Source organism: Sorghum bicolor, chromosome 2 (genome assembly GCF_000003195.3).
Source record: "Sorghum bicolor cultivar BTx623 chromosome 2, Sorghum_bicolor_NCBIv3, whole genome shotgun sequence".
Taxonomy (NCBI): domain Eukaryota; kingdom Viridiplantae; phylum Streptophyta; class Magnoliopsida; order Poales; family Poaceae; genus Sorghum; species Sorghum bicolor.
In genome coordinates, this window is record NC_012871.2 from 5,975,233 (window position 1) to 5,997,255 (window position 22,023).

The 22,023-nt window shown below is 41.3% G+C and overlaps 1 protein-coding gene across 1 annotated transcript; it reads right to left on the bottom strand.

The window, feature by feature from the left end:
• Positions 7,758 to 15,869, bottom strand: LOC8075047 (protein argonaute MEL1). The gene is made up of 21 exons (XM_002461551.2): positions 15,133 to 15,869; positions 13,779 to 13,969; positions 13,536 to 13,676; positions 13,304 to 13,437; positions 11,820 to 11,929; positions 11,633 to 11,739; positions 11,411 to 11,546; positions 11,215 to 11,331; positions 10,952 to 11,059; positions 10,792 to 10,863; positions 10,471 to 10,590; positions 10,243 to 10,381; positions 9,850 to 9,965; positions 9,629 to 9,769; positions 9,346 to 9,491; positions 9,194 to 9,256; positions 8,919 to 9,118; positions 8,602 to 8,675; positions 8,422 to 8,516; positions 8,271 to 8,302; positions 7,758 to 8,128 (listed from the first exon to the last, which is right to left on the bottom strand). The coding sequence occupies exons 1-21, from the start codon at positions 15,817 to 15,819 to the stop codon at positions 7,947 to 7,949; spliced, it is 3,111 nt and encodes a 1,036-aa protein (XP_002461596.1). The 5' UTR covers positions 15,820 to 15,869; the 3' UTR covers positions 7,758 to 7,946.

Sequence of the window (22,023 nt, forward strand, 5' to 3'; positions counted from 1 at the left end):
ACTAATACACCAACTAGACTAAAGTAGGGGTAAATAATAGATGATAAGAATTATGCATATATGACACACACCGGAGAATTCTATGATAAAAGAGTAAATAGCTAAAGTGAGAGGACAACGGGAGAGTGCAAGGTTCCTAAATACTTGTCTATTACTGGGGTTCTATAATAACTAATTTATGGAAGGTAAAGCAATCACACAATAACACTTTAGGACATTGGAACACTAGTCACGGAAATGGGTGAGAAAGGACTAGGAAGCTCCAACTATGGTCCTACAAACATCAACCCTAACATGGTGGAATACGTCGGCCATCAGGGCTGTCACAACCTGGGGCTACCACAACTATATGTTGGACTAGGTGCAACCTCAGGTAACCAATAGTCCAAACGCCATGTCTATACTATGAATTACTACTCTAGTCACACGTAATAACTAGAGCACTCGATATGAGCGGAGATCCTATGCTAAAGTATAAAAACTATACTAACTAATCAAATTTAATGCATAAAAGTAAATAAAGAAGATGAAATATATTAAAGCACAAGTCTTATAAGAATAGATACAAAGATATACTAGAACTCTGACAACTCCTTCGAAGACTCATCCAGAACCTAGGCGTAGCGCCGCTCTCCCTAACTCTCAACTACAACTAATCTACTACATTGAAATGTCTAGCCCTAATTCTCTAGAGGTGAGAGGTCATCCATTCGAGGGACGCCTCTACATCTCCATAATAATGTGGTGCCCCCAGGGAGGGGGTCTGCCTCTCTATTTATAGCCTAGAAAAGCCTCCCAGCTCTTCTGGACAGGCGATGTGGAACTAATTCTTCCACTGTTTGCTCTGTTGGGCTATTATACATCAACTTGGGCCTTCCAATCATCCCTCATGTGAGCCCACTCAAGGGAGCAGCTTGGGGTGCCTCTCTTGGGCCTCTATCATGCCCTATGAGTCTCTTCTCACGTCATTGGCCTTGCTTGGGCGTGGGCCCATTATTAGTGGTAATTCTCCTTTATTTGTAAAATTAATATCTTATCACTCCAGACTCCAAATATAGCAAATGATATATCCGTTTCGACCGTCTTAATGAGCCCGTCGCAATGGTGAAGTCCAACTCATCATTTGACATACTTTTATTTGATGGAAAAATGAATATTCCTACAAAACAAGTGAGAACACCAAAACTTGTGCAACTTGTTAGAATCAAACCCTACAACTATGCTTTATGGTTGATACCATGTTATATTGAGCAATAGTTGATGGTATAAAATAGGCATTAAGGACCGTAAACACACACGAAAGCAATAGGAAATTCACGTGTATGGTACACAGAAGTAGCACTTTTGTTCTTAGAAGGCTAAACCCATATTAATTATGAGTACACTATTGGCATAAGTGGCACAGGAACACAAGTGTAAATGTAGAATCATCGTCATGTGTGTGGTACACACAACTAGCCCTTTTGTTCTTGGAAGAATAAATCCATATTAATTATGAATATACCATAGGCATAAGTGTCATAAGCACACAACTGACTTGGGGAATCTTCTCGTCCCTCTCGAGCAGGTTGAGGGTGAATTAGGCCCTGACACCTAGCGGATGCCAGTCCTAGGTGTAATATTATAGGAAGCCCGAGACATCACCGAGCAAGCCTATCATTGTGTCGTTTGGGTAGAACTGGATGGCCCAGTAATGGTCGTTGACAAAGAAGGTGCTAGAGCAAACGTACCTACCAATACCCATGCCCTAGCATGGGAGGAGCTAGAGATGGCCTTCTTCACCTTGTCCTTCTGTGCCTTCTTCGACTTCTTTGCCTTGACCTTCTCTACCTTCTTGGTTGTTATCCTCTTCAAAAGGAGGCCTTTGCCTTCCTTGCCTACCATGTCATTCACTTGAGTGAGAAGTCTAGACCTTGCTGACACATAAACATAATCACGTCACAAAGAAGTTTCCCACAGAACTATGGTCTTAGTGCCAAGCAATCCATATCGACAATGAGAAAGACAAGAACAAGGCAATCCTATGCAAAAAATCATGAAACTAGTGGTGCATCTTATGCACCAGGAGCACCTAAAAACACACAAGTTGGCTACAAGGGGGCAAAAGAGATCCCACCGCTAAACTCCATCTCATAGACTCGATGCTAGATACTTAGACCTTTGTTCAGGGGATACCACGACTACCAACACCTCCCTGTCCTCGTCTGATTGCTGCTACTGCTGCTCCACCACCACCACTAGGAATGGTGCCTCTAGGTCGAGCATCCCACATGATGTGTCATCAGCAACCACGTGCCTTGCTGCAAAGCGCATGCAGAACCTAGTAGGGAGTGCATCCTAGTGTGCTCCCACACCAATGCTATTACACCGACACACTTCCTTTCAAATCAAAACTCTTTATCCCTTTCAGATCTAGTGACAATAAGGTCAAGAATATCAAGTAGCACAGTTGACGGTTGTTAACCATCAAAATTATATGTCAACCAAGGAGAAGAAAGGGGATAAAAACTGAACATCACCATAGACTTAGGGTTTTCACTGACAAATTTCCACGAGTATTGGTGAATGTCTGTTTCTACAGGGGGTTATCGGAATAAGAACAAAAGAAGGTCCACATGTCAGATTAACATAGAGAGAAGACCTGAACGTGAACTCCAGAAGACTCTAGAAGACTCGAGAAGGCGTGCCCTGAAAGCTAGGGCCCACCAGCCATAGGGCAGGGACGGGCACCCAGGGGGGACAGGGGTGGCCGCTCGAGGGCTGCAACCAATCAGGTGCAGTCTCGTGGATCCTGCCTCCACCGACTTTGAGGATTAATCTTAAGCGCAGCTGTGGTGCTTCCTAGGGGGCTATAAATACAAGCCCACCCTCCTGTAATCAAGCTCAGAATTAAGAGAGAGAAAAAATATATTTTTTTCTCATCTGAGAATTAGAGGGGGCCATTAGAGCTAGGGATTAGAGATAGATTAGCTACTCCTAATCTTCATCTTATACATAGGATTAGATTAGATAGAGGAAGAGTCGGGTGCCTGTGCTCGGAATTTTTAGATCTTCGTCATCAAAGATTGGTATTATCTTTTATCTATCTTTTGACTTTATTCTAAATATCATTATGTTTATATTTATTATGTTCTTAGTTTATTCTAGTTCTACATTTGATATGATTATGATTGATAATGAGTTTATGTATATGTTTGCAAAGTGCTTAGCCCTATTCGTGAGAGAGTTAGGTGATAGATGTCATGTAAGCATGGTGCTTAGATGTCATTTATCTGCAATTACACCCTATTGGCCGGGTTGCGTGGTAGATCGCAGAAGTGACAGTTCTGTTGAGTCCTTCGTATTCCATCCCCTGTTGGTAGGACAGGTAGAACCGCAGTTGCGTAAAAAGTCCAACTCTATCTTGGCTTTTTATAGCAATATTCCTTATACATAAATGAAGAGTCTTTTGTGCTATATATGATAGTGTAGCATTAGAGTAGATGAATGACTTGATAAATTAGAACTACATAGGATTTTCTATCTCGTGAACTAATCGGACGTCTGCCTAATATTAAGCTAAGTAGTCTATATCTAGTCTCTATATTCCCTGCGCTTCTATATTTTATATATCATATATCTATCATGGTTTACCCTCCTGCCAAGTATGTGACTATGCAATCCAATCACTCATAAGTAGTCATGTTTTGCAAGTTGATCTCATTGTTTAAGTCCTTAGTTCTTTCCCTTGAGCTAAATATAAATAATGATACCTGGAATACTTCCCGGTGAAGTGCTACAATGGTATTTAATATGTATGCTTGCGCATCTTATGTTTATTTTATTAGTCGACAGTTTTTATACCACACTTCTGGCACCATGCTAGGGATGACAACTTAGCTTAAGTGGTGTTAGAAGTGTCAACAAGCACCAACTTTGGTGGCAGTGGCTATAGACTACAACAAATAGAGATAGAGAGGACATGAAAGCAAAAGGAAATTCATGTGTGTGGTACACACAAGTAGCCCTTTTTGTTCTTTGTAGGCTAAATCCATATTAACTATGAGTACACCATAGAAATAGGTGTCATAGTCACACAACTGAAATGTAGCATCATCATTAGAGAAAGAGAGCAGCCACAAAATCTAAAGGAAGTCCATGTGTGTGGTACACACAAGTTGCCCTTTTTGTTCCTAAAAGGCTAAATCCATATTAATTATGAGTACATTGTACGCATAATTGTTGTAAGCACACAAGTGACTGGGGGCATCTTCCTGTCCCTCTTGAGTAGATTGAGGCTAAACTAAGCCTTGACACCTAGCATGTTCTAGTCTCAAGTGTAGTAGTACAGGAAGTCTGAGATATCACCGAGCAAGCGTGCAACAACATCATCTAGGTAGAACTAGATGAACCCATCGCGGCCGCTCATGGAGAAGGTGTTGGAGCTAACATACATGCCAAACCCCATGCCCTAGAATGGGAGGAGCCAGAGATGGGCCTTCTTCGCCTTGTCCTTCTGTGCCTTCGTGGACTTCTTCACCTTGTCCTTCTCTACCTTCTTGGTTGTCACCATCTTCAAAACAAGGATGCCTTTGCCTTCCTTGCCTACCATGTCATTCACTCAAAAGAGAACTCTAGACCTTGCTACCATGTAAACATAATCGTATCACAAGAAGTTTCCCACAAAACTATGGTCCCAGTGCCAAGAAATCCATATTGACAGCAAGAAAGACAAGAACAAGGCAATCCTTGCAAAATCATGAAACTAGTGGTGCATCTAATGCACCATGAGCACCTAACAAAAATACACAAGGCAACTACAAGGGTGGCAAAAGAGATCTCATCTTTGAATTCTGGCTTCGAGACCACGATGCTAGCTGCTCAGACATTGATTTAGGGGACACCATGCCTACTAACACCTCCCTCTCCTTTGTCCGACTACTGCTAGTGCTACTCTGCCACCGTCACCAAAAATGGCACCTCTATGTTGACCATCCCACATGGCACATCATGACAACCATGTGCCTCACAACAAAGCACATGGAGAACCTGGTGGTGAGCGCATGCCTGACACACTCCCATGTTGACGCTATTACACTGACATACCTCCTTTCATATCCAAACTTTTTCTCCCTTTCAGACCTAGTGATGATAAGGTCAAGAAGATCAAGAAGTACCATCTTTGGTGGCAATGGCTAAAGACTACAATAGATAGAGAGAGATTAAGGGCATCTTCCCATCCCTCTTGAGCAAGTTGAGGGTGAACCGAGCCCTGATGCCTGGTGTGTTCTGGTCCTGGGTGTAGTAGTACAGGAAGGCCTAGACGTCACCGAGCAAGCCCATTGTGGCACTATCTAGGTAGAATCGGATGGCCCAGTCATGGCCACGAGTGGAGAAGGTGCTAGAGCTGACGTACCTACCGAACCCCTTGCCCTATCATGAGAGGAGCCAGAGATGAGCCTTCTTCACCTTGTCCTTATGTGCCTTCTTCGACTTCTTCGCCTTGTCCTTCTCTGCCTTTTTGGCCATTGTCATCTTCACAGCAAGGAGGCCTTTGTCTTCCTTGCCTACCAGGTCATTCACTCCAAAGAGAAGTCTAGACCTTGCTCCCAAAGAAACATAATCAAAGATAGTTGTGGACAGTTAACATTTGTGCTTAAATGGACCATGATTTTAGTAGGTTGTGATGCAATTTGGCCACTTGAGAGTTTGAGAAACCAATATGAGTGGCATAGTCACAAACATTGAACAACCAATTGATCTTGGAGCTCCTAATCCCCATGGTGAAATGGGAGTTTTGTGCTGCCCTGCTTCACATGGACCACTTCGATCCAGCTACGCATCTCGCACCTACAATTCAAGCTGCCACCCACCAGCAGCTTCGCCTCGCTCGAGCAGCTAACCCTCTTTGGTATTAACTTCATCGTGTTCTCCTCCCCCGTTGCCTGTGACTGTGCTCGCTCAAGGCGACACTCATTATTGAGGCCAACTCGCTCGACCAGCTCATCTGGCACCTGCTCGACATCAAACAATCGGTGGATGCCCATGTTGTGGCCCCCCAATCTCAAGAATTTTGTGTTATCATCTTTCTTGAGGAAGTTCACCATGTCACTATCGGCACCCAAGCTGGATGAGTTGTACTTAGAGTGCTATCTTGAAGATTCTATAGTTGGGTGTGCCAAGAACGAGAGATGGCGCCTCTATGAGTTGAAGTTGGAGATGAGCAAAAGGCATAGGGATGGAGAACAAGAGACAGAGCCGGCAGCACATCCTATCGCTCTTCATAGACAATGTCATGGTTCTTTCCGTCAACGATCCCTTTGCTACAGAACTTCCTCCCTTCATTGATGATGGCTCGTTAACACCGCCCAAAATGGTACTTAAGTCTACATATGCTGCGATGCAAATAAAATCACTTTGCATGTTATTCCACCTGTCGAGCGGAGCTTCGAGCAGGAAGTAGCATGGCTTCAGGTGTCCCTCACACACTTCTTAGCCATGGAACTGCACCTCCAAACAGATGTGCATGTTTTTGGAGCGCTTGTGTTGCAATTGCTTTGAATTTGAACCACCATAGAAAGGCTTAAGGTTATACTGGCGGGAGTGCTAATGATTCTGTTCTCTTCACCTTTTTTTCACTTCACATCTCTTAGATCCTCAAATATATATGAAGCATCAATGATGTTACATGTTGCGTCCGTCCCACCGCCTCTCCCGAGCGCGGCCACGGAAGCGACGGTGGTGGATCTACTAGATCTAGAGGCAACGGTGGCGGATCTACTAGATCTGGCGGTGGCGGCAACGGATCGGGATCTGTCAGACCGTGCGGCGGTGGATTTATCGGATCTGGTGGCAGTTACTATGAATCTACCATCAGGTAGGCCCCTTGTCCTCCCCCTACTGGATCTAGTTTTTAGGATTCTGGCGAGCTCTATCTCTCTTCTTTCCAAACTTTGGCAGGCTTATATAAAAGAAAAGGGGATTTGGGTAGGTAGGCTAAATGGTGGGAATGGTCAATGGGCAGCTTAGAGGAGTTGGCGGCGGCAGGGTTGGTCAGACCAGGTCGGGACGGGCGAGGCTCGCCGGAGCTAGAGAACATGGCGGCGGTGTGGGAAGAGAAAGAGGGCGGCTATCGCAGGCGTTAGGGTCACCGGAGCTATGGCCGACGACGGGTCGATCTTTGTTTTTTTTCTTTTTTGGCAAATAAAATAATTTATTTCTTAAAATGGATTGTGCATCCGAAAATTTGATTTCCTGCACGCGCATGCTTTAGTGTTGCCCTTGTATAATTGATGCACTATGGGCTAGCCCTGTAGAAGAAATAGATACATTTAATTGATGCCTAAAAACTTCTACAGTGCAAAATAGCAAACTATCCAAATTTTAAATTTAACCGTTGCACTTTCTTGGAAAAAATATTCGAAGCACAAACAACACAATGCAAGGTGAGTTTCCGGTTCTTATTCTCAGGCCTAAGGTGTTTCTCCAGCAAAATAAGAGCTCATTCATATTTCTTTTTTAACTCTGTGCCATGTCATTTGGGTTCCGATTCCTCCTAGCTAGGTCTGGCCCTAGTTGGTTGTTACTTGGTAATGGTGGCATTTTTGTCTCTTTCCTTGTTAAAAGCGTTGTGTTTAGTTCGATGAATTGCTCTGCAGGGTGGGAAACCTACGCTACCAAGCAAAGTTATCTTGCACTGTCACGGCCCAGATCATGACTCTGCAGATCACTAGCCCTACCCAAATTCTATGAATATTTTAAAGAGGACAAAAAAAAACAAAACCACAACTAAAATTCATTAACAGCACTCATGCAAAATATAGTCAGAACAGCCATCAGTACCAACTCACCACAAATACTCAAAGTTGCATCAGCAGCTAAGTTTGTAAACTAACAACACCTCTTGCATACTGAGGAGCAAAGGCATGCGACACTAATAGAAGCAAACAGCAGCTCGCGCCGGTTCATCAGCAGAAGAACATCACTTCCTTCACATTCTCCTTTATCTGGGGGAGCCTGCGGAACGCAGGTGGGCCACCGCCGGCTGTGGCGGCGCTACCACTGACAACTGAGGTTCCATCGGTGCTCTCTTGTTCGTCATAGTACCTTGCGCGGAATGCTGCCAGGTGAGCGTAGTAGGCTGGTGGAACTGCATGAAGGAGGAACTCAAGGATCATCAATCTGGACACAAATACAGAGAGAAACAGGGAAAGAAAACTAATCTCCCCAAGTAATGAATTTGCAATACTGGGCTAATCACATGAACAGATTGGTCAGATTATTCGACTTACCAACAGAAACAGCGCGTGTGCAGCGTGCGTATCTGCATTTGCAAAACAAAAGTGCTCGAGTTCAGATGGCACCAAATATATTGGGGTTGGGGAACAAATATAGTAACACAAAAGTTGGAGCAGTGGTTAATGGGAGTCGGGTCAAGCTTACGTGTAGCAAAGGTTGTTTGTGAGAAACTGCAGAGCATCAGCCGAGAAACGGTTCTCATCATAGAGGACATGATAGTGTGTTGGCCTGCTTGTTCCCTGAAGAAATGAATTTACATTCAGAGTGACAAATATTACACAATCAAAAAACCTGATGCCTGAGTGACAGGTGTCTCAATCATACCTTAATTCCAGCATGGCTACAGAGGTAGAAATCAAACTCGCTGGGATGACAAATGCTAGTATCAACCACAGTTCCTGTGTATTTTAACAGTAAGAAGACACAAATCACAATCAGCATGTATGTGCTCAAAATAATATCATACTTATGTTAGAAGCGGAGATATCCCTAAGATATAGTATGGCTAGTCTGGCGGTTGTCTTTAACCCAACCAGGGTCCAATTCTCACTAATAATGCTCAATGCTTAAGGTGGACGTTTCTTCTCCCTGTTTACTATTTTACTTAAGTTATGAACAAGGATGAACATCATGGTACTAACCAGGAAGAATGTTTCCGCTTTTGTCAGTAAGATCTCTCCTTCCATGAACTTCAGGGAAGAGCCTTGTGTGGTGCCTTTTCTGTACCACCACGAATGTCACTGGTGGTAGATAACCATCTTCCATAGAGGCACAGGCCTTCCTGATTGCGTCCATTTCATGGAGCAAAACGTGGCTGAATTGTCCCTCACTTACACCATCCCTAAATAAACAAAACAAAAGTACTGGAAGTTATGAAGGCTTCATCAAAGAGTTATGTAATAAATCAAGCACATACCTGTAAAATATAATCCTTTTGGGCTTTCGTCCAGTCCTCTTAAAGAATGAAGTCAGCAACTCCCTGCAGAGCATAATTCAGCCGCACCTTAGTTTCAAACTGTCACCTCTTTCATTCAACAGTTCTCATGAACACAAAGGATACAAAGTTACCTTATCATTCCACCGTTCACTGGAGTGCCCTTCTCTGGATCTGTACCAGTCCAGAACAGATTTTGTATAATCTCTTCCCTATGTGCTTGCGCCGAGACTAGTGCTTTATATGTTGTGACTTGTGGCCAGTCCATGGATGCAACCACCTGCAAAAGGTTATATCATTCCATTACTTTGTGTCACAACATTTCCATTGGGAGTAAATGTTCAAATGCGAAGTGTAAAATTCGTTCAAGTTACTATAGCATTTGAACGAAACAAATGCAGAGAACAAGAAACAGACAGCTGCAATAGAAGCCGAGGAATCTTCTCCTGCTGTAGGATGGGTAACATCAGCACCAAAAATGATTGTTGGCACATCTGAGACAAAAGGTATTCCATTAGGCACAAAGGCTCTCTCAAGCACTGTATTGCGCCCTCCCACCTGATAAAAGGCAGAATAAATTTCAATTTCCATAACAGCTGAACCACACAAGAGAGAAGAAAGCAGTAAACTGCACTGACCTTCACATTGATTTTAAGGGCGACATTTTCAAAATACTGCTTGTTTTTATTCTTCTTTGGATTGATGCACTGAGATACTATACCAAGGTCAGTCTCGCATATCCTCTTAATTTTCCCTACAAATTTGCATACCAATGACTTTACCATAAAACCAAGCATAAGTGCTGCTGGAAAAAGTACACTGCACGTTTGCTACACATACAATGCGAATAACATGCCTTGTGTGTGCTGTGCATAATAATTCTTCATGTGTGCTACACAAAAGCAATATAACTTGCTACTGGTTAACTTTTCCCATAGAATTGTGTAAAGAAAGTCTCCCATATCAATATGCACGTAATTTTATTTTCACAAAATTTATAAGTTGCACAGTTTTTTCAAAGATGCACGTACCATAATGACCAGAAACATCTGGAAGAACGACAATAAGCAGCTGCAAATTTGGAGCCCTCATGTGCACATCCCTTAAAGCAGCTTCTATGTGGTTGGGTGAGGCTGACTGAACTTCTGTCACGGGCCTTGGATTAAAATCCTGAAATATCATTGACATCAAATTCAACATTACCTGGCTGCTGACTTTGTTAACTATAATAGTATCCAGAAGCATATGCACGAATTTACCATGCCAATGGAATTGCACATCTGAGCCAAGTCCTCGCATATTCTGTCTACTATATGAAGCTGAATCCGCGAAAAGCTCAAACAAGTCCAGCTGTGAACAGTTCCACCATTGACCATTTTCTGGAAACAAAAAGTGAACCTCAGTAGGAAGACTATTCCAAATCTAACAATAACCAACTCTTCGAAGAAGACTACTCCAAATCCAACAATAACCAACTCTACGAACCACCAAATGTACCTATTATATCAACTAAAATGAAAATGATCTTAATAGAAAAAAAATCAGATCAGGAAATTTAACTAGCCAGCATATAGAATCACCTTGTTAATCATATTCCATTGCCCCAAACTTGGTGCAACCGTTTTCTCCCTTCCAGATTCATGATATTTCAGCTGAAACAAGTTTACATATATAGGTCAGTCTTGGAATTAATCAAAAAAAATATAAATCATCAAATTGAGAATGCTGCACAATAGATACCATAGGTGCAGGCAGAACACGAGCTTGCACATTAGCCATCTGGTTGGCCACAGTGATCCCAAACACCTGTGCCATCTTATCAGCTGAATAGTTGTTGCGGTGAACCATCTATTTACAGGATAACCAAACAAAAGATCAGATGAAAGAGAAAACTATTAAATTTCAAAAGAAAAATATCAGTACAAGAAGTTACACATTTAAATGTCTAAGAAACTTGCCAATCGAAAAGACAGTGTCAAAGCCAAAGTTATATTGGCCTATACCTGAATAATGCTCCCCTCCCTCTCCTGAGGACGTTTACAGGTTGCCTTCAGTATATTGGTCACCTGTGTGTCGCTGAGCTTCCTAGGGTACCTCTGTCCTTCAATGATTTGGCACACCTGAAAATACATATTATGCATGTAACTATTGCATGGTGCACCAGGTGCTGTATAGGAATCACAAAGATGCAAATATTACCTCCATAGGTAAATATATCGGCTTAGAATCATTGCCGGACTGAAGGCAGGGCCAAGCAGTATAGCGCAACCGGTAGTTGTACCGTTCAGCAAAGTACTGGACAACAGTCAACTGAGGTCCTTCGTTACAAGAAAAGCTGAAGATAAGAAATGGAAATGGATAAGTTCGTCTTGGTACTAGAACAAACAGGCAAGGAGGGAAGAGATATGAACAGATGGGTACCTCAGCTGAGCCAATGGAACAGGAGTAATCCCAGTTATCTTGTAGGCGCTTTTTTTCCCCTGCTGGTGTGTAGTCTCAACACGAACTCCACGCAGGGCTTTCTTAAGCTGAAAATTTGTAGATAGAGACAGATCAGTCGGTTACTGTAGTTAAATTGCATGTGACAACTTTTGTTGACAAATGCTACCTTCAAACGATCCCTGTCCGAAAAAGGTTGGGCAGGGTTTGTCAGCCCAAGACAATCATCAACAAATTTTACCACAGGGATAGATTGGTAAAATGAAGTCGAGCATATATCTGAACAACATAAGTGAGTTCAAGAGGTTAAAAACAGAAAAATATACACATGGACATTCATCGCATAAAAAAAGAGGCCGTGTATTGGGCAGGTATATTGGGCAGCGCTAGTGGCGCGACCACAGCGGGCCCCCAAAAATCCGGAGGCCCTAATTAGTAATTTGTCATTATGCCTAATTAGTTTAAGCATAGTTAGCCTAATTGGCAGTTTCTTTTTTAAATTCTTGACGCAGCTCACAAGAATCATTGTGCAAGCGTTTACCGATAACCTATATGACTCTTTTGGTATGTCTCAAGTCTTGAGTCGCCTACCATGACTATATTGCCTTCCATGCGACAATTCAATGCACCTGATATTAGCATTGACTGTCTTTCAGCGGGCACTGCATACCACACCATGAAATTTAACAAGACAAGGCAGGTTGCCATGACAAGTTCCTTCTAGCTACCAGCCTACCACCAGTCAGCCATTAAGTCCTTCCTGCTTGTTAATTTTACTTTTCTTATCGAGCGACATGCCTTCTCAATTCTTATTTTCATCTAACTTCGTGCACTCTTACCCAGTGGTTTAATGAATGGTGGAGAAGGTTATTAAATACATATTATAATTCTTATTCTTATTACTGAAAACTGTAACCTATCATATAATGGAACCTAATTTTGGTATTTTGGCCTTGTTTAGTTTCAAAAAATTTTGGAAAACGACACTGTAGCACTTTCGTTTTTATTTGACAAACATTGTCCAATCATGGAGCAACTAGTCTTAAAAGATTCGTCTCGCGATTTACAGACAAACTATGTAATTAGTTTTTATTTTCATCTATATTTAATGCTCCATGCATGTGCCGCAAGATTCAATGTGACGGGAAATTTTGAAAAGTTTTGGGTTTTGGGGATGAACTAAACAAGGCCTTTATTGTCTAGATATAGGGGCCTCATTTTGTGTTTCGCTCCAGGGCCACAAAACTCCTTCCTACAATGCACCGAGGAGCCAAAACCAGTGAAGCTTAGTGGTTTCAACGGCTGTTCATGAAGGAGCGGGAGCCGTCCAGAGTTGTACCAAATGAGGCTTATGAGTTTTGGAACAAATCAGAAATGTATGCCAAACAAGTGGCTATTTCGATCAAGCCAAACAGCAAACAGCACAGTTCATATTTATGTTCCAACTGAACTTGAGATGCAAGTTCCAGTGGCATACACATAAATATCGAACCAACAATGGCACACCAGCAAAATAGCATACACACAAAATTCCCATACTGAAACTGTGGAGATTTGTTCAATCCATCCCCTCAATATTGAGACTCAATCAAAATCAAGTAATTATTTGGTGCAGTTTTGTACACATTGATTTTTTTGGATAAGATAACTTACCAATGTTCAATGAGAGGCCCATTTGAGTTGGGCGCAAGCTCTGGTAATATCCGCTCCAGCTCTCTAGCCCACCACCAATGTCCACCCCATTATCAAACTTCTTGGAGAAGAAGGATCGAGAAAGAGTGACATAACTGCAAAACAAAAGGAAATTAGTAAGCACGTGGTTAGCAGCTCAACAAAAAGGATACTGCAAAAAAAAGAAAGTGAAGAAATGACACTGATATCCTACTTGAGAGAAGGAGACTCTCTCAGGGCAACATCCAATGCTTGAATTGTGTCATATGGGGCGTCCCTCTGCTGACCCTTGAGGAATTGCTGAAGATGGTACAGGTTTGGCTGTGCCGCATATCGGATTGTCACCTTGTACTCACTGAATTTCAGCAATTAAAATAACAGGATGCAAATTTTATCAGTAAGCAGCTGCAAGTCACAAGAGAGTGTACTGCACATATGACACAGGAGTGGTACTTACATTTCTCGGCGCCCCAACTTGACAACAAACTCCATTGATTTGAATGGCAGCTCGCCTGCGGTGTATAGGCTCTTGCTTCCATCATAGGCAGGTATCTTATGGGCGAGGGATGTCGCACCATGCACCTTGAGAAGCTCTGACAGAATCACCCTGTTGGTTCTTCTTGCCTTTGGTTCAGGATTGATTAAAACCTGATAATGTGCATGTGTCGAGTCAAATATGTATGGAATACACACAAAAAAAACACCTTCCAATCAGACATTAAGAGAGAAATATCAAATATTTCTTGTATACATAAGAAACATAAATCACACAGAATTCAGCAAACAAAACCCAGGACAAAATCGAGCAAGATGGCAAACAAATGGATCTCTATATATCAACAACAAGCGCTAGAAGTGTAGTGCTACTGATCAGGTATGCAGGATTCGAACATGTTCAAGTTGTCTGGTAATTAAATAATTTTAGAATCACAAGCTGTCATCCACTAATCCCTATGTTTCCTTCTTTTTGTTTGATAAACACGCTGACATTCATCCATGGTTGCTGGACGCATGTGTCTCAAAAACAGTCACACACCACCACAAGTCCAATCCACATCAAAAAGGCTGTGGCGAAATCATTACGAATCCACCGTGCAACCACCAAGAGTACTAAAGACCTTGCCTAAACTGTCTGCAAAGCAGTAATGAACTGGCCATTGGTTACCTCATCAGGAAATGGTGAAAACAACAAAGCTTTATGAATGGATCATTGGCAAAGCAGCAATGAACTGGCCATTGGCCCTCGCATAGAAATAACTGTCTATCATTGGATAGAGAACAAGTAGACGTGTGACCGGTCACCCCTATCTCCTTACACCAACAAGGCAGCAAGTACGGCACGCGCAAGCTGTAGACATTTGCTCGATAGGAGCAACTGCAAAAGTACTACTACTTTAGATACCTAGAAAAAAAAATGAAAGGAAATCGGACAGCTAACACTTCCGCGAAGGAAAAAGCTGCACGACCATCATCCATCGGAATAAGCAGCTAGCTAGTAGTACGCGAGAATCGCACGGTACACTGCTAAAGCAGATCCACGCGAACAGATCCAGGAAATGGTAACTTTTTGCAAAATCACCGCGCAGCTAAAACCCTGAAAATAGAAGGCGAAAAAGAAAGGAAACCGCAGCTAATACGAGCAAGGTGATCCTCATACCGGCACATGATGGTAGTGGTAGGGAGAGAAATGAAAAGCACTGAGATGATGTACAGATCAAAAGAATATAACAGATCCCGAGCAATCGCGGACGCCGCAAAGTGCAAAAGTACGAGAAGAAGGAAGGAGAAGATGAAGAAGGGATGAAGCTCACGTCATAATGGCAGATGTCGTTGTCGGCAACCTGGACAGCGAAGTGGTTTGCGCGAACGATGAGCTTCCTCCCCAACGTGCCGAACCCGGGGCGCGCAGGCGGAGTGATCCCCTTGCTCGAGAGGGGCGGAGGCGGAGGCCGGTGCGCAGGACCTTGCGCCTCGGATCTACCTGCAGCAGGCGCGGGAGGAGCGGGGTTGTCGGCCACGGCCAACCTCCCCATGCCTGCCGCCAAGGCAGCTCCGCCTCCAGCCGCCCCGGCGGGGGCACGAGGCGCTTGCGCCGGCGGCGCAGAAGACGAGGCCGCTGCTGGAACTGCCGGGGCAGCGACGACCGGCGCAAGAGGACGAGGCGCCGCGGGGCGGGCTGGTACTGGTACAGCTACCGCCACGCCACCGCGGCCCCGGCCTCCGACCTCTACGTTCCCGAGCGGCGGCGGTGGCGGCTGCTGGTAGCCGACGCCACCTCGTCCGCCGGGTCCGCGGCCTCCCCCGTTGCCGCGACCGCCGACCCCGCGCCCTCGGCCCACGCCGCCTCGGCCTCCGGATTCACCGCCTCCATCACCGCCGCGACCGTAGGGTTGTTGGTAACCTCCGCCGCCACCGATCCCGCGCCCCCTGCCCTCGCTGCCGCGCCCACCACCAGGGCCTTGCCGCCCTCCGCCGAAACCGCGCCCACGGGAAGCCATGGGGTTTCGTTTCGTTGCGAGGTGGAAGGCGAAGTGGAAGGAGCAAGTAGTAACTGACTACCAAGACGACCAGGCGGCACGTTTTATAGCCAAAGGTGGGGGTGGGCAGGCACACGACCGGGCGGCTGCACGCAGCCCTCCCGACCTGATCCTTCGGGGAGCGGACCTACGGGTCCGGGCGGTGCCGAAGCTCGCTGAATGTGGGGCCAGAGTGCGGAAGGGTCCCACTTGTCAATGAGATTGAGTATACTTCTTCTATGTACAATTAGCCTAGGAAACGTGAGACCACCAACTAAGTTTCCATGTATAAATCCACGTAATTTGTGACCCTTGGATCCAAATCTAATTATAGATATTTCATATCTAAACCCTAATCCCTCAAGGACCCTCACCCCCCCCCACCCTACCTACCGCTGCCACCGCTATGTCATACCGGCCCAGTTTGGAGTTTGGCCCATATAGTAACTCATGTGCATGTTAACGAGATGTTGTAGAGGGTTTAGTCTTACCTTGGTTGGTTAGAATGGGTTAAAGCAACATATAAGGCTTAGTCCATCCTATCATCTCACGGTTAACTCTTTTATGCGAAAGGAGGACGAAAGTGTAAGTAGGATAATAATAGGTGTGGTCCACGCATATATAGATGCTATTCATCTCCATTGCAACATCCTTGACTCCTTGTTCCATAACCTTTATGTAATTTCTTCTATATATATACTATAACATATTAATCACCTATTGCTAAGGTTGATGTTTTCTCCTATACTCTTATCCTATATCATATTCATCTCTACCTTATTTTCTTCTATACTATATCCTATTTAAGCCTAGGCGTTCGGGTTATCCGATTTTTTCGGGTCGGGTAATTCGGTTAATTCAAAATTCGTGTAATGAAAATTGTTACCCGATATTAGTCTAAAAAAAACACTACCCGCAATTTCGGGTACCCGATAATTCGGGTTCGGGTATTCCCGATTTACCCGAATTTTCAGAAAACAACACACTACACAAAATTTCAGTAGAAATTTATATATAATTTCAGCAGTATTAGAATTTCAATAGCATTTTATAGAGAATAATATATTACGATCACTTGTTCAAACAAAGAGAATTATATTCTAATAAATTGATAAGTTCTAATGTTTAACTAACAACACATGATAAATACAAAGACATAGACAAATGTTTGGGTAATTCGGGTAGTTCGGGTACCGGGGGATATTACCCGAATTACCCAAGCTAATTTTAGGTAATCAAAATCGCTATCCGAATTTAGGATTGGGTACCTCGGGTTCAGGTAATTTGGGTCTGGGTCTGGGTATTTTGGGTATGGGTAATGGGTATCGGGTAATTTGCCCAGGCTTATATCCTATTCATTCTATAGTATATTCTATATTCTATTCATCTCCACATTGTTGCTTATTTTAAATCTTCATTTCGACCCTCACTCCTTAATATTTTCTTCTATAATACTATATCCTTATCCTTGCTATTCATCTCCACCTAGATATATCCTATATATCCTATTCATCTCCACCTTATTTTCTTCTATACTATATCCTATTTATTTAATACTATATATTATATCATATTTATCTTCATCTTGTTGCTTGTTTTAAATCTTAATTTTGGCCCTCATTCCTAGAATTTTTTTTCTTCTATAATACTATATCCTTATCCTTGCTATTCATCTCCACCTAGCTTATTGCTTTTCTATTCTAGATCTCTTCTGTATTATATCCTTATTATCTTTTGCTATTCATCTCCACCTTATTATCTGTTTTAAATCTTGTTCATTCTCACCCTCACTCTTTGATATTTTCTTCTAAACTATATCCTTATCATTGTTATTCATCTCCACCTTGTTGCTTTCTATACTATATATCTCTTCTATTCTATATCCCTATCCTTGTTATTCATCTCCACCTTGTTTCTTTTTTATACTATATCCTTATCATTGTTATTCATCTCCACCTTGTTGCTTGTTTTAAGTCTTGTTCATTTCCACCCTCACTCCTTAGAATCTTCTCTTACATCTTCTTGTGTCATCAAAAGAGGAGCTTCAAGATCTTTATCCTTAATATGAAGTGAATGTGTTCTATTGAAATCGTCATTATGCTTGTGTTTGTATTGCTAGTGCATAGGCCATCATCTTTCTGTACTATCAAATACATCTAACTAGGTGAATTTCTCGCGCGTTGCTACGGGATTCTCTTAAAAATAAAACATTGTATATATAGCATTACTACATTTGTATTCACTATATTTTGTATACATATATATGAATTTGACTTGCATGTTATTTTGTTATATTAGATCTGGTAAACAATCGCTAAGCTAATAGAACAAAAACAATAGAATATTTGATTACATTATAGAGACATAGGTGATCAAACAAATAGCATATGTAGATGACTTGTATGTTAATATATTAAATATTTAAAGTATTTCACATGATATAGATGACATGGATATTTTTTGTAATTAATATGGGATGACATAGACTTAGTGGAGAATGATGGGGAGACCTTGCATGAAGAGATAGAACATTTAGTGGATCACTTAGTGGAGAATGATGTGGACACCTTGCATGAAGAGAGAATTCATCTAATGGGGTTTAGCTTTATAAGAGTATATGATAAGTGGCATAAACATAAGATATATTTTATATAAATAACCAACGCACTTCAATTTCTAAATCTATAAGTATGAAGAACCATTCAAATTATTCTAACTATCAGATTATAATCCTCCATCAACCCAAGTTGAATAATAACAATGGTCCTCTATATGCATATTATACAAGACCAATGTCAACACATATATCAGTTGCACAAAATTGTAATCATCACATGGATGCATGATAAAAAAAAATTAGCCTTTAATTACAAGTCCCAAGCTAGAGCTACACAACATTAATTTAGACTCTTGTATTTGAATTTGATGGCTATTTTACCGTGCTTTACCTAAACCAAGAATCTTACAATATAGACTACATACCACAAGTTAACTAGTGGGTGCCAATGCTATGGATGAAAATAGATCGGATATGGACGGATATCACTAATATTATATTTTGTTTTTATATTTCTGCTCGGATTCAGATTCGAATACGGATAATTCAACCATGCCGAATAGGACACGATTAGATATTGACATCATAAATATGCTATTTGAGTATTCGAATATGGATACATTATCGGATGTTGTATATCTGAACTTAGATATGGATGGATCTAAACCCCTCTAAACGGATTCGGTCTCGAATACAGTCAAAAAAATTTGTACAGTTTTCATCCCTCGCCACTGCCCATGGGCGTCACCACCATAAGTTTGGGCAGGCTCTGACCATTTATCCACTTTGTTAACTTAACAACTTAACTATGTTTCATTAGTGTCATGGTACTGGCAGGGCATATCCAATGTTAAATTTAGTGAATGCAGAGCTATACATGGCATATGTTAGTAAGTTGCACAAACATATTCAAATCAAGTAATGATAAGAAAAACATAACATCTATTATTTTTTTGAAATCAGACACCAAGAATTTGTATAAGTAAAGTGGTTATGTTTATGAGCTTAATCTTCCATAATCTAGATTTGAAACTCAGCATTGAAGCCAACTAACATGAGTGTGCTCTTAACTAATCAAAAAGTTGAATTTAACTCAAAACCTACAAAAGAGTGCAAATTATTATACATGAAGCACAAGACCAAACCGCCTCCATACTATTGGGCATATGTGAGGGTTGATTATACCTTCTAACTTTCACATGCTTAGCCAAGATGTCAAACAGATGGTCTGACTAGACATGGGTACTAGGTAAGGCTGGATAATGAGCCAGCTCGGCTCATTCTGGCTCGTTAGGATAACGAGCTAGCTTGGCTTGGCTTGTTATCCTAATGAGCTAGAAAGCTAGCTCGACTCGACTTGTTACGAGCTTGAGTTGGCTTGTTAAGCTCACGAGCCAGGTATAAAAAGCACATTATCTAAAGCATAAAAGTAGTAATGATACAAAATAATATATCCAATAGTCTTAAATCGATCAAAAAATATTCATATGAGCTAACATATCAACCATTTGTGAAGTGTAAGACATGGAGTAATATAAAACTAATATAAGTTATGATGACTTTTTCCTAAAACTATAACTCATTTGACTCGCGACCGACTCGCGAACTAGCTCGAGTTGCCTTATTATAGCTAACGAGCTAAAATCTTGGTTCGGCTCGGCTCATTATAATACGAGTCGAGCCGATCTGAACCGAGCTAGCCATGAGCCAAATAAGCTAACGAGCTTCAAGTTTTTCGTCCAGCTTTAGTACTAGGATTCACCTCATGTGCACCTATTGTGATATGCATTGAAACCCCCATATGACACGGACAACACATTCTAACTAGGTGAAATACATGTTTGGATTTTGGTAATTGAGTGACAACATATGTGGATTGATGTATTCATTTGTGAGATGAAAGGTGATGTTTAATCCGCATGCTAGAGTTGATCGAGCTACATGAATGCCATGGAGTGATGGAAATGACCATAAGCTCAACAAAGTGTAGGTAATGAGTTGGAAGCAAGGATAAAGTGCAAAGAATATAAAGCAGTGCAAGGCAAAGGTATATGCATAGAGTTTTGTTTTGCGGGGGCATGTGGTGATTAGAGAAGATAAATGTTTGGGTTGTTAGAATAGATTATAGTTGTACTATAAAGAGAGGCAATACAAACATTCATCATATAAAATAAGTACCATTAAATTAGTTATAAAATATATTTTCATAATAAATTCATGTAGAGACATAATTGCTAACACATTTACTATAAACTTAGTCAAATTTGTATTCTTTTGTACACTAAGGCCCTGTTTAGATTGGAGATAAAAATTTTTTTAGATCGAAAAGATGTCGGGAGGGGGTTTTAAAAATTAATAAAAAAACAAATTACATAGCTTGTCTGGAAACTGCAAGATAAATCTATTAAGTATAATTAATATATCATTAGCACATGTGGATTACTGTAGCACTTAAGGCTAATCATAGATTAACTAGGCTTAAAAGATTTGTATCGTGATTTTCAACCAAACTGTGTAATTAGTTTATTTTTTTTATCTATATGTAATGTTACATGCATGTGTCCAAAGAATCGATGTGATAGATGAAAACTTTTTAGGCCTTGATTAGTTTTAAAAAATTTTGCAAAATAGGAATAGTAGCACTTTTGTTTGTATTTGACAAATATTGTTCAATCATGAACTAACTAGGCTCAAAAGATTCGTCTCGTCAATTCCGACCAAACTGTGCAATTAGTTTTTATTTTTGTCTATATTTAATACTCTATACATGTGTCTAAATATTTGATATGACGGAGAATCTGAAAAATTTTGCAAAATTTTTTGGAAACTAAACACGGCCGATCAGCAGCAGCAGTAGTAGGAGCAACATTTGCTGCACCTTCGGCCTTGTTTAGTTCCAAAAAATTTTGCAAAATATGAATAATAACGTTTTCGTTTGTATTTGACAAATATTGTCTAATTATAGACTAACTAGGTTCAAAGGATTCGTCTCGTCAATTCCGACCAAACTGTGCAATTAGTTTTTATTTTTATCTATATTTAGTACTTTATGTATACGTCTAAAGATTCGATGTGACAGATAATTTGAAAAAATTTGTAAAATTTTTGAGGAACTAAACAATCATTACGGGATGCATTGACGTCTGCTGGACAGGGACAGCTCCTAAGCCCTGCTTCGAAGAACCCACTGCAAAAGCCAGAAAGGCATGAAGAGGCAATCGCTGCACAACCGTGCAACGCAAGGGACCGAAGAGTCAAAGGGTGTCGTACGTCTCCTGATGTCAACGTCTGCGATCTTTTAAAGAATATTAGATATAGACTATTTACAAAACTAAAAAATATAACTAAAGATAATTTACGAGACAATTTTTGTAAGGCTTTATTTCTCGAAAAAATTTTGGGATATAATAGTATTTTTATTTGTATTTAACAAATATTATCCAATCATAGATTAACTAGGCTCAAAAGATTTATGTCGTAAATTACAGGCAAACTATGCAATTAGAGCAATTCTAACAGTTTTGCAAATTTTGTTATTTGCCAACTCCCGAAACGATACGAGGAAGGAATAAAAATGGCATTTCCAAGTGTTTAGCAATTTTGACTTGTCAAAAAAAATTCTACTGGTT